Source organism: Monodon monoceros, unplaced genomic scaffold (assembly GCF_005190385.1).
Source record: "Monodon monoceros isolate NGI ecotype Baffin Bay Population unplaced genomic scaffold, NGI_Narwhal_1 Super_Scaffold_10, whole genome shotgun sequence".
NCBI classification, from domain to species: Eukaryota; Metazoa; Chordata; class Mammalia; order Artiodactyla; family Monodontidae; genus Monodon; species Monodon monoceros.
In genome coordinates, this window is record NW_021703766.1 from 18,391,619 (window position 1) to 18,405,083 (window position 13,465).

At 49.4% G+C, this 13,465-nt stretch overlaps 2 protein-coding genes across 6 annotated transcripts in view; both read right to left on the bottom strand.

The window, feature by feature from the left end:
• Window positions 1-5,797, bottom strand: part of NFATC3 (nuclear factor of activated T cells 3) — a 133,089-nt gene extending 127,292 nt beyond the window's left edge. For all 3 annotated transcript variants that reach the window (XM_029245848.1, XM_029245832.1, XM_029245840.1), the window contains exon 1: window positions 5,445-5,797. In XM_029245848.1, the coding sequence (XP_029101681.1) occupies window positions 5,445-5,547 (103 nt within the window). In that variant the 5' untranslated portion in view covers window positions 5,548-5,797. The remainder of the gene's footprint in view (window positions 1-5,444) is intronic.
• A 5,369-nt stretch (window positions 5,798-11,166) lies between these two features.
• The window catches only part of DUS2 (dihydrouridine synthase 2), a 41,316-nt gene continuing 39,017 nt past the window's right edge, over window positions 11,167-13,465 (bottom strand). For 2 of the 3 annotated variants that reach the window (XM_029208358.1, XM_029208348.1), the window contains 3 exons: window positions 13,127-13,214; window positions 11,988-12,061; window positions 11,208-11,753 (listed from right to left, as the gene is read on the bottom strand). In XM_029208358.1, the coding sequence (XP_029064191.1) occupies window positions 11,516-11,753; window positions 11,988-12,061; window positions 13,127-13,214 (400 nt within the window). In that variant the 3' untranslated portion in view covers window positions 11,208-11,515. Of the gene's footprint in view, window positions 11,754-11,987; window positions 12,062-13,126; window positions 13,215-13,465 lie in introns of all 3 variants that reach the window. The other variant, XM_029208340.1, reaches the window with a different exon arrangement.

Genomic DNA, 13,465 nt, shown 5'->3' on the forward strand with positions numbered 1-13,465 from the left:
GAAAAGTGTCAAGGAAACAGAATATTATATTATTCTTCCAAGTGAAATGGTGAAATGTTTATCACTGACTCAATCACTTATATATTCTCACTGCATTCGAGTCTTAAAAAAAAGCTGACCTATGGTATGAAAGTAAGGTTCAGCAGTAATCGAATCTTCCTTTAAGTATCTAATGCGCCGTGCAAACACACCATTAATTTCTACAGGAAACCAGACAAGCAACTTCTCTTTTTTCATGCTGATTTAAATATCCAATTATACTTAGTATGGTTAGCAAATTAACCATCCTTCACACCATACTTAGTAACAACTTAATTCAAGAAAGTAGAAAAACGTAATTAAAAGCAAGTGACCTTCAGTACTTATGTTTAGTAAGATATGAGAAAGAAGGTAACATTGAAAATAGAATTAAGAGGAAAAAATAAAAATATCTAAGACAAATATTCCAACTCATCTAAGAAAGGTTTAAAAGACAGGATCTCTCATCTGCCCCTACTCTCTAAATGTTTTAGTTTAGTATAGGAAAAAGGTCTAGGAAATAGGAGGAAATAAAAAATAATCTATCATCAGTTTTTGTGTGCTTTTAAAAAATGTTAACCACCATCACTTAATGAGTACCACTGGGCCAAGGACTGTGCTGAGCTTTAAATATATTAGCTCATTTAAAACAAGATAAAACAAAACCACTGAGTATAAATTATCAATAAAAACCAAAAAATGAGAAAATGAAATTATCTAAAAGACAGTAAATTATAAAGAACAGAATCAGATGTCCAAGCACTAAACAAAGTAGAACACTACAGATTAAAGATTAGGACAATGATCTAGAAAAAGTTCCTCAACTTCATTTTTTAAATTTTTATTTAAAATTGTTTTTCCTCAACTTTATGTGAAAAAGGTGTATACTAAACTGGTATCTGATAAAACTACACTTATCATAAAGTAACTTTCTTACAAAAATACATATTGTATCTAAGATATTTCTCCCCTTTCAAAAAGCAGCAGGAGATAAGACATAGCACACCCTCCTCCCAGTGACTCTCATTCAGGACAAAAAAGTCAATGTTTAGTAATGTACAAACTCTGAGAATGAAACTTTGAATTTGAAACATAAAGATTATTACAACATCAAACTAAATTAGAGATATACAATCAATACACTAAAATAGAGCACCAGCAACTGCCCTTTATAATGGCAAAATATAATGGCAAATAATATTAATGAAATACATTAAACACTTACCAATTTTATATTCTCTATTTCCTATTGAGGTAGCTCTTCATTTTGAAACTAGGTATTAAGTAAAAAATGTAAACATAGTATTTTGATTCATTATTAACTGGAAAAAAATCAAAGTTAACACTGTCCTATTTAAAAAAAAAGCTAACGACTAGGATCTTAAACTTTCTTTAATGGAAAAATCTCAAAACACCTTGGTAAGCAATAAACTTAAAAAGTCAGTTACTGGCAATGTATGTTTATGTATAGCTCATTCACTTTGTTACACAGCAGAAACTAACACACCACTGTAAAGCAATTATACTGCAATAAAGATGTTAAAAAAAAGTCACAACAGGGCTTCCTCCCTGGTGGCCGCGGAGCGGCTGGGCCCGTGAGCCATGGCCGCTGAGCCTGCGCGTCCGGAGCCTGTGCTCTGCAACGGGAGAGGCCACAACAGCGAGAGACCCGCGTACCACAAAAAAAAAAAAAAAAAAGTCACAACATATTGAACTTATCAAGTGTCAAATCATCTAATTTGTACTTTAACAAGCTTGCTTAGGATATTCACTAAATTCAGCCCCTTGGCTTGTTCTCAGTCTCCACCCACTATCACCCCCCACCTCCAAATATTTTTCAAAAATCTTCTGTATGGAAATTTAGATGTGATACAAGTACTCTTAAGCCTTGAGAGAGAAGGAAAACCTGCAGCCCAAAATTACCAAGATCTGCTGTCTTACGGAATTGACCAATAAAAGTCAAAGAACTGAAACAAGTCTCATAAACTTCCCCTACCACCAAAAAACAACAAAAAAACCGTTAAGGACTGACTCAAAACTTAAGTGGTACTTTTTCATTAACTGAACAAATACTGGTTGCCTACTATGTTAAACGCACTGTGCTAGGCATCTATGAACAAGATACAGACATTATCAATGCCCTCATGGAATGTTCTGCTTCAGTGAGGAAGAGAATTCAGAAACAAGTAAACTCAATGATATGACCCAATACTGATCTGAATCCTAGTAAGCAATTTTACTCTCATGGCCCGCTTTACTTCGTCTTACCATCCTAAATGTAGGTCAGTTAATCCACTTAGTTCCTTCAAACTACACACTCATAATTACGCACAGTAAAATGAAATCAGGGACTTCCCTGGTGGCGCAGTGGCTGAGAATCCACCTGCCAATGCAGGGGACACAGGTTTGATCCCTGGTCCCAGAAGATCCCACAAGCGGCGGAGCAACTAAGCCAGTGCGCCACAACTACTGAGCCTGCGCTCTAGAGCCCACGAGCCACAACTACTGAGCCCAAGTGGCCACAACTACCGAAGCCCGTGCGCCTACAGCCCGTGCTCCACAACAACAGAAGCTACCGCAATGAGAAGCCTGCCAAAAATAAAACAAATAAATAAATTTTTTAAAAAGGAAATGGATTTATTTAAAAAATGAAATTAATTTTGTGGACAAATAACTTTGAAACCTTAGTTTTGAATAGCACATCCTTTTCAATAGAATTTAAAAATTAGCTGCTAAGTGTTCATAGCAGCACTATTTACAATAGCCTAAAGGTAGAAACAGCTCATGTCCTGTCCATCTATGGATGAATAAACAAATTGGAGTATATATACAATAGAACGTGATTCCGTCATTAAAAAAGAATGACGGGGCTTCCCTGGTGGCGCAGTGGTTGAGAGTCCGCCTGCCGATGCAGGGGACACGGGTTCGTGCCCTGGTCCGGGAAGATCCCACATGCCGCGGAGCGGCTGGGCCCGTGAGCCATGGCTGCTGAGTCTGCGCGTCCGCAGCCTGTGCTCCACAACGGGAGAGGCCACAACGGTGAGATGCCCGCGTACCGGAAAAAAAAAAAAAAAAAAAAGAATGACGTACTGCGATGTTCTACAGCATGGATGAACCACAAAAACACTATGCTAAGTGAAAGAAGCCAGACACAAAAGGTCACATATGTATGATTCCATTTATATGAAATATCCAGAATAGGTAAATCCATAGAGACAGATCCCAGATTAGAGATTCGGCTGCCAGGGACCTGAAGGGGAAAAGGGAGAATGAGGAGCAACTGCTTAGTGGGTTTGGGATTTCCTTTTGGGGTGATGAAAATGTGTTGAAATTAGATGTGGTGACTGCACAACACTGGGAATGCACTAAATGCCACTGAATCATTCAATTAAAAATGGTTTATGTCATGTGTATTTCAACCTAATTTTTTTTAATTTACAAAAAATAGCTACTAGAGGAGATATGAGGATATATGTATATGTATAGCTGATTCACTTTGTTATACAGCAGAAACTAACACACCGCTGTAAAGCAATTATACTCCAATAAAGATGTTAAAAAAAAATAGACTACTTTAAAGTGGACTTTTTGTCACAAATAAACTGCTCAAGTTTAACTTTGGGAAAATCAGTTGTAAATCAAGTTTCAAACCTTAACTCCTCTAGACCCATTTAATATCAAAATGTTTTTTTAGGGGTTTCATGGCAAAAATCATTCCTTAAATAGCTGTATTCATAGCATTTAAATGTTATTTAATGTTTTGGAGGTACATACAACTCCTACTTGATGATAATCCTTTATTACTCATATGTTTGGTTAACATCTTTATTGATCATATATTTGGTATTTAATGTGCTCTAATCAAGTCTGTGCCCAATAAAGGTTTGCTGACATCATCAACTGTTTATCTTCTTTATAATGAAAATACTCATTCAAACAAGATTTTATTTTGTTAAATCCCCATAATTTAAGTACAATTCAATGCAACCTTCTCCACCAACGCCACTTTCCCCCCGTTTCTACCTCTATTATAAGCTGCACCACCATTCAGTCAGCCTGGTAGCACAGTTATTTGGGTTATGTGCCCCCCATTCCATTTCCCAAGCTCCTTGAGGGGCCTCAGTTCTTTCTGCATCCATCATAACACTACCTAACACTACCTTGAGCATAATAGGTGCTCAAATGATGTCAGTGGAATTGAAAAAAACACAGCCAACAAATAACTACTGTAAATTATTTACTATGTTGAGAAAGACATCTAACATATAAAGACTAACAGGGCTGATAATACAATACAAATACTTCCCAGAGAATCCTTATGCCATACGTTCAGATATGTTTTTCAGTGCAACCCTACAGAACAGTCTATTGAACATCAATATGAACATAAAGTAATTCACCTAACACCGGAAAAAATAAAAGGGGATTAGTCTTATCCATCTCCCTTTTGAAGTTCACCTGCATAAGTAATAAGGAAACTGAACTTAATGAACCACAGTATTCCAAACCAGGTCACAGGAGAGTCCCCAACCATCCTGTTCCTATTTCCTGATTGGTCTGACCTCCAAACATTATGGTGCCCAGCTTTTCACGCTCTCTTTAAAACCCAACTCATGATCTCCTTTAAAACATCTTCCGAGGTGAGCTTTTTCTTAAAAACTGACTTCCAGAACTTTCTAGGAAAATTACAAACACGGCACCCCACTTTTAAATATCTTCCGAAACACTTAGCTCAAAAAAAAAAGAAACCCAGTTTTCGGAAAAGTCCCGTTATAGTTACACTTCGAATTAAATGTGGGCCATTAACTTGCACAAGTGGAAGTTAACACTACAGCGTAACTCTCCTAGCAGAGTAGGTTTAAACAGACATGTGCACGAATTTTAGAGAGCTCCTGCACTTCCAGAATGCGCATCTTTCAAATGAATATTGCTTTTAAAACCTAGAATAGATGAAAAACCAAACCTGCTTACACTTCACAGGGACATTTCCTCCGCACCACGCTGGCAAAGCAGCAACAACCAGACGCCACCTGGGCAGCGACCCCGACCCTCGGCCTCCAAACCTCGGGCGTCCACTGGCCACAGGCGTCCCAGAGTCCAGTTCCCCACTAGTTTGCTTCCAGCCTAGCCCGCGGCCACTTCCACGTCGCTGCGACCCACACGTCTCCTCAGCGGTTTAAATCCGCTCTTCACTCACCCCCCCCACACACATACACACGTTACCACTCACCCACACACACACACGATGTTACCAGACATCACCACACACACACACGCACGATGTTACCAGACACTCACCCCCCCCCCACACACACACACACGATGTTACCAGACCCGGGACAACCAAGGGACCAGGCAGGGAGGGGGCGAGCTCTTGCGAGCGAGAAGAGCTGACGCTCCTCGTTCCCGCCCCGCCCGGCACCCACCTGCAGGCCGCGAGACCGGGGGCGGCGGTGGCGGCGCCCCGTCCTCGCCAAAGACGAGTTTAAAGTCGAGCTCGTCGTGGGCGCCACAGTTTGCAGTAGTCATCGGCGTGGCCCAGGGTGCTGCGGCTCCTCCTCAGGCGGCGGCGGCGGCGGCGGCGGCGGCGGCTCCTCAGCGCCGCTTCATGCCGGGCCGCGCCGGCCAGGAGGTTGCAGCTCCGCAGCAAACTTTCCGGGCGGGGACCGCGACGTCGAGCGTTCCGTTCCGAACTCTAAAACTGGCCGCGCGCCGAACCGCACCAGGAGCCGCCACCACTGCCAGTCGTCGATGCCCAAGCTGCCACGGTCGCCTTAGACGATATTCCCCGCCCCCCTACAGCGGCCGCTACCGGCGCGCTCCCGCGCCGTGCTGCGAGGCCGGTCCCGCCCCCTACCGCGCGCCCATCTGACCCGGCCGCCCATAGGCCACTGGCGCCGCGGACGAGCCCGATGGCCCCGCCCCCTCACCGGCCTACCGCGTGACTCCCTCTCCAGGAGAAGGAAGTCACGTGAATATGGAGAGTCAGCTAGCCCTACTACCTCTTGGGAGTCGTAGTTTGCATCAACTCCTTCTAAGCCAGGACCCGGTACCAGGGTGTGAGGTCGATAGCCCTCTAATTATATTGAGGGGCCCACCACCGGCCAATCAGAGATCGCTTGCCTTATTAGACAGACCCCACGTTGGGGAAGGGGCGCCAAGAGCCTTGGGGTTAAGGGTGCGGTGACACGCGGCTGCAGTGTTATTCCAGCCTGGCTGGGTTTGGGGAAGGTAAAAGCGCCCCGGAGGGTTACGTGGACATCACTCACTCCCTCACCCCTTTACCCCAGCCTTAATGGCGGAGTCTCGAGAAGGCTGGGACTGGGTCGGGCTTCCAGCTAAGGTGGGGCGGAGCCAGAGGAAACCTGGGTTGCGCAATGAGGCTCAAGTCTGAGCTACCAGTCGCTGCAGACCCACCCTTGCGGGGCGGGGCCCGCGCTTTGGTGGCTGAGCCTTTGTCTGCTCGCCGTCAGCCGGCCTGGCAGCTGCTCCTTCGAGGACAGCCGGCGCATTCGAGGCCTCGGCAAAGCCCCCCGGGGCAGGGTCTGTCCCTGCTATAAGTCAGGCCGACTGAACGGGAAAACCCCGTCGTGAACTCGCACCATTCAACGGGCTCTGTGACCTCTGCGTCCCGGCGCACATCGGTTAAAGCGGGAGGGATTGTGTTACCCAAACTGAGTGGCTGTTAGGGGGGAGGAAATGACACTGCGTCAGAACAGTTTCACTCTCTGCCCCTCCCCAGCGGGCCTGTCTTGCCTGGAGACTACCCAAGGTGCCTCCTCCTGGGCCCTGGGGTGGAGGCCGGGCCCAGGGACGCTGAGCCTGGCTTGTTTACTTAGGGCTCCTCCAAGGCACAGGGTGGACGGAGAGCTGGAAGAGGTGGCAGTGACCAACTCCCCTAGCTCTAGGCTGCGAAGGGCACAGCATCCCTAGAAGTGTGTTGCCAGAGGAACCAAGTTGCTATGTCTCAGAAACTTGGGTGCAGGTGCAAGAGCCCAGGCACATCCCACGCTGTCCACAAAAGCCGCTGGAAGAGGGCAAGGTGGAGCACCCTCCAGAGATGTCTCAATATGTGGACTGACAACCTGAGGTACCAGGGAGCCCTAGGGAAAGCCCAACTAGGCCTAGGGTCAGGAGGACAGGGAATGTACAGAGCCGTTGACACGTTTATCTTGGATTGGTTCACCCCTGAGGTCAGAAAACTTTTCCTGCCCTGTGCTCTGTACCCATACCTGTGCTGGACCTGGGGAGGCAGAGATAAATTAATCTCCCTTCAGGCATCAGGGAGAGGAGGCAAGCAAATCTATAATCACTGTGCAAAGAGATTAGGGCTGTGCCAAGAGCTCAGAGAAGGCTTATAATCTCCCAGGCTGCAGGCGTCCACAAGGCTAAGTAAGAATTGGAGAGATGGCAAGAAGTGAGAAAGATGGTTCCACACATAGAACAGATTTCCAAAGACTTGGAGACCAGAGAGTACACGCAGTGAACAGAAGCCAAAGGTAAAGCCAGATGAAGGGGCAGGATACTGCAAGCCACTGCAAGGTGTCTGGACTTTGTCCTGAGTGCAGGAGGGAGCCACAAAAGGGTTTCCAGCAGGAGACTTCCATGTTCAGAATTCTGAATCTCTGGATTGGAGTGGGGGAGGGGAAGATTAGAGGCAGAAGGAGATAACAGTAGTCAAGGAGAGGGAGCAAATGGTATTAAGTGGGTGAAATAGCCTTCCAATAAGCAGTCCTGCCTTCAAAGGATATCCAACCTTGAGGGCCTAAGCGTGGAATTTAGAGCCCAAACTCCACACTAACTTTACAACTTTCGGCCCCAGGCAGATGGTTGGTCTGCCAATTGGTACTACATGTAACATGACCCTTAGTATAGTAAAAGGCCCCAGAAGCTTAGCCAGCTCACCTCTCCTCCTCATAAAACGATGCAGTTTTGGGATGTGTGCCCCCTACCACCCCCCCACAATACCTCTCAGGTTATCATCTGGATGGAGAAAATGGACCTTCATCTAACCCCTCTGCCCTCGACACATGACTTTACCTGAACCAGGGGCTCAGCCAGCCAGGCCAGGGGGGAAGGCAAGAGGGAGATCATGGGCCCGTCAGCCCCACCACTGGGAGGGGACCAGAGAAGCTATAGGTGGCTTGAAAATTTCACCCATTCATCAAATGCTTAGCGATGCATCTGTGTTCCCAGCTACCATGCACCTGGAGAACACTTAAAAGGGCTCATGTCTTGGGGAAGGTTTCTGCTCTGGAGGAAACTGAGAACCCTAACCTGGAGTGATGAGGGCTGAGGCAGGGGGTGGGCACCAACTGCAGGAAGAGTGTTGCCACCTTTGTAAGAAAGGCAGCAGTGGCTGGGAGCTCTGCAGGCTGTGACGAATCAATACACAGACATCAGTATACAAACTCTTTCCACCCCTTTTCCTTAGCCAGGTTCAGGACCTCCCCCATAAGCTCCTCGTCAGGTCAGCTCCAAAGCTCTCTTAGGTGGCAGGAGGCCATCTGACTCACCTCCAGCCTTCTGAGAGCCCTGTGAAACCAGGAGGCCCAGGGACCCAGTGCAACAGATAGAACCCCAGACTTGGCCAGGCTGGTGGACAAGGACAGTGTGGGTCCCCTCTCCCTCCTGTGTGCATGCCAGCCAGGCTCGAGACTGAGGAAAACCATCCCTTTCATCAGCTGCTACAGGCCTGGCCCTGAATTCTCATCGCTGAAGGCTCTCCTGTGGCCTCTTGAGCCATGGAATGGTACAGCTTAGCTCAGTCCAGCCCCCCTTGTTCCACATTAGGGCAAATAGGAGCCTTGGAGGAAAGTCAGAGTTTAGAAAAGTTCCTCCTCTCCATGGCACACATCCCCCCAACACAAGCTCTTGTTTGATTTTTCCTCTGTGCCTGCTCCCTACCCCCATGCCCAGGCTGGCCAGAGGGGACACAAGGAGTGCCCTTGAGCAGTTCTCAATCTGGGCAGAGGCGATATGACCAGCCAACTACAATTGAAGAAAGTTAGTTGCTGAAGTCAGCACATGGTGCTGAGAAGACAGGGTCAGCACTTTGTCCTCAAGCGCTAGGCTGAGGAGTTTGGACTTGATCCAGGGGGCAACTGAGAGCCATTGAGGAGTTCTGAGCAGGAGTGACACCTGGAAGGACTGAGTATGCAGGACTGCAGGGGCAAGAGATGATCCACCCATCTTTGCACCAAGTCCAGTCTGCTTGCTGTGGCCTTTGGAAGACCTGCCACCCTCTCCAGCCTTGTCCCTCCCTCTTGTGCTCATATCAAAACCATGTGTCCCCAAAATACGATGAGCTAGGAGGAAGTCCTCAATCAGGGTGGCTGGAATGGATGGATAAGTATGGTGGTTACCAGACCAGAGAGGGGTTTGGGCATCTAAGTGGCCTGAGTTTAAGGTGGGCGTGATGAGAACAGTGGGTGGAGCTTTCAGACCTGACTGGGCCCTCCCAGTTGGTCCCAGCTCTTAGGCAGGTCTCTCTGAGACCAGGGCAGGCATCACTGAGGTGTGCTAAAGCGAGACCATTTGAGGGCCAACATATTCAACCAGGATTTTGCCAGACGTCCTCAGTCAAGGAACACACACTAGCCCCTCCCCACCTGCTCCCCTGTAACTAACCCTTTCCCCACTACTTTTCCTGGGCCTTCAAAGTCCCCACACTCTAAACTCTATCTTAGCGACTGACCTCTACCCCTGCCTTTCCTTCCCCATAGCCCAGAAATGAATGTGACCCCTCCAGAGAAGGGGCTTGCCCAGGGAAACCACACTGGTAGGAGAAGAGGTCTGAGGACAGAGCCCAACCCCAACAGGGAAGTGGATCTTAAGACTTGGTACCTGGCCCACACAGGGTCCTCCCACAAGTTCTGACTAGCTCAGGATGCCTGAGGGGTCCACTGGGGCCTCTCTGTCTGTCCTGTTCCAGTTGGGGTATGAGGAAAGGCAAAGGGGGCATTTTGACTGAAACAGTTTTTTGTAAGAAAAATCAAATAAATTGTGCCTAAAGTTTGATGGCTGAGACTGAACCAAGCCTCAGTCTCTCTCCTGGGTGGGGCTCCTTCTCTGGAAGCACTGGTCTGGGAAGTTAGTTAGGGCAGCCTCAGTATGGAGTGACCCCATTAGCTGCACAGTGCCGCTATCATAGGTCGAGACTATCCTCCAGCCAGCCTCGAGCAGGAAGAGAACACCTGATCCCACTTAGAGAAGGGCCCTTGGGCCCAGCAAGAACTAGAAGTGACTTGCCCAAGGTCAAAGGCTGATGGGCTCTGGGAGGCCACTGGCATTGGTATCCTTATCTGCAAACAGAAGAGCAAGTGTGGGTGCATGGAGGGGCTGCTCCGGGACTGAGACAGGGGCCTTACCTGCCCAACCCCTGATTCAGGTCATCAGGGCTGGGGGTACTGACTGGCACAGGGGCCTGACCCTGAGTAGATGGGAGAAACAAGGCCTTGGCCCAGAGGGGAATCCCCCCCTCCTCACAGAGCTTTGAAAAGGGGAGGAAAAGCAGCATGTTTACAGCTGAGGAAGCAGAGGCGGTGCTGGGCAGGGACCTTTGGTCAGAACGCCCCTCCCAGTAAGCGGGCGGCGGTGGGCGGGGGGGGGGGGGGGGGGGGCCCCATAAGATGTGGTAGCTGTTTGTTTGCTTCTCACTGCCAGAAGGAAATTAAAGAGAATCTGCCACTTCCTTCCGGCCCGAACAGGATGGTGGGGGCGGAAGGGGGGGTGGGCAGTGGCATGGGCGGGCAATCACAAGGGCCCCAAATTGCTGCCATCAGCAGCCTCCAGTGTTCTCTGCTCAGAGCAGGCACCTCACAGGTCTGAGCTCTAGCTGGGGTCAGACCCAGCGCCCCCCCTCACCTGAGCTGGTCCCTTACTAGCGCACCAGATACCCTAATCGTTCCCCCAGACTCCATATCACCTCTCATCAGGAAAGCCAACTGACGGCCAGTACCTCAGGTTTACCATCAGGAGAATGGGCTTCTTGGACTTTCCTGGCTCAACTCAAGTCCAGTGAGCATTAAAGGTGATAACCAACCCACCACCTCCATCTAGACTCGTAAGGATGGGTAGGAGAAATGTTTTAGAAAGCCCCAGCTCTGCACAGAGGGTGGAAGCAGAATAATTATGCCAGGACATCTGTCCACGTGTAAAGGTGCCAGGCTGAAGCAACCAGCCATGGGTAAGGGTGAAGGGTGTCTTTATTGCACTGTACCAATGTCAGGTTGGGGAGGTGCCACCTGAAAAGCTCCTGTTTTCAAAGAAAATACTGAGGTCACTGGGAACTTGGCTCTGCTACTCAGACCCACCAAAGGAGATGGGCACTCTGGGGATCCCTTGGCCTGTGCTCCAGGCTGCTGGCCCAGGCCAGAACCTCATAATTCCTGTCAGCAGTGGCAGCAAATTGTCCAGTGGCACCTGGCTGATGCTCTGCACCATAGCCATCCTAGGGCCAGGCCCAGGGAGGGGCTGACCAGGGTAGGGACAGTAGTCACCAGCCTTCCAGGGGGCTCTCTTTACCACTTGCCAAGGCTAAAAAGGGCTTCTTGCACAGCTCCCCAGGCATGACTGGCTCCTGAGCTCTGGGGTCCCCAGTGTCTTGGTCAGGGGCCTCCCGCTTGCGCTTGTGCAAGGAGGGGCCCTCCTCACGCAGCCGACCCTCAGGGAGGCCCTGGCTCCGCAGACAGACGATGGCTGCAGCCTGCTCCGCCAGTTTCTTGGACTTGTCCCTAGGCAGACGAGGCATGGGGCAATAAGGCAGGGAGACAGGCAGACTGGTTACAGGACTAGAGTCTGGGAGGCCTGACTCTACACGCCCTTGGCAGAGATTCTGACAAAACTAGGGAAGGGGTCATCACCCAGAGATGCCACTGCCCAGGTACACCATCCCCCTAACCCTCCCAGGCCAATGCGAGGATCAGGCCCTGTTGACAAGCCTCATGCCCACTGATAAGGAAACTCACCATAAGGTGGACTGGTACTTTTGTTCAGCAACAGTGACAACAGAACAGAAGAGGCGATCCAGGGGCCGTTGAACCTGGTACAGAGAGTGCAAAGGAAACAGGGATGGCTGCATGAGAGCAAGACGGCCAAGCCCTGGAGGGAAGTACTTCCCACCTAAATCAAATGAAGGCTACCTGTATCACATGCTCCTCCCCAGCAGAAGTGCCTAGTGCATCTTCCAGGGAAGAAACGTAGATACACAAACAGTCAGTGACATCCCAGTGTGTCAGGAGTTCTGTCATGGACCTAAGCAAAGGTCCGTCAGAGCCCTTAGCTGCATGTGACTATGGAGCTTCCTCCTACTGACATCTGGGTGGGCCAGGTCCCCCCAAATGAGAAGGAGTTCACCAGATGGCAAAGCGGTGAGAGGGGACAAGGACTGGGGCAAAGAAGGTACACCTGGCAGAGCGACCAGGTGATGTGGCGGACAGAGAGCTGAGTGGATGTGACCTGAAGCAGAAAGACACATGGGGGTCTCGTGCTCTGGGCTGAGGTAGTAGGGCTTGATCCCAAAGGTGCTGAGGAGCTGATGAGGACGTGAGCAAGGGGGACAGAAGCAAATTCGTTTTGGAAAAGTCACTCTGGCAGAAGGGAACCCAAGGCCCAGAAGATACAAGCTTGGAGGTCAGAAGGCCAGTCCAAAAGAGACTAGGCAACCTAAACAGGCCATGGGGACCAAAGAAAGTGAAGCAAGACCGTCTCAAAGTTTCCCCTGAGGGGCCCCAGACATGGGGCCCAATTCTGTGCCCCATCGGCTGAGGCCTGGTCCAAAAACATGTCAGTCTAACTTTTAGGTTTGAGCGTCCTTCCTAAGCCAATTGGCCCTCTCCAGAGAAGTCTCTCCTGCCTAAGCAATGCCACTGGAAGGGACTGGCTGAAGTAGCCTCTTAGGCCTCTAGTTCAGTTTTATGAAAGTGGCCAGAACTAGACAACAGGTCCACTGTCAAAGGGAAGGAGCTAGAAGGCAAAGAAGGCAAAGCCAGGCTCCAGCCAAGCAGTCTGGAGTGCACGTACGAGCTGTGGGTGGACTGGGGGTGGCGGCACTAGCTGTGGGAGTGCTGTGGGCTGGATGCAGGGCAGGCCACAGGCAGGAACTCACCGTTTCATACACAGGCTGTGCCAACTTCTCCCTCCGGCACCACTCCAGCAGGCACATCTTGGGGGTGATCTGGGGTGAGTATGCTCTCCTAGGGAAGGAGGGAAAGGTGTCAGGGCCCACCTACCATGAGAACTCCATTCCTCGGCAGGGGCCCTACTCAGTTCCTGGTAGGAGCTACAGGAATGAGACAGCAAACTCCTGCCTTAGGACTCCTGCACCTATTCCCTTGAGCTCCCATTTCTGTCCCACCAGTGGCTTGGGGCCTCAATTCTACCTAAAGGGAAGATGGGCTTCAGTTGTTTGGGGAATTGGAATGGGAAGTGAACTCCAGCACTCTGA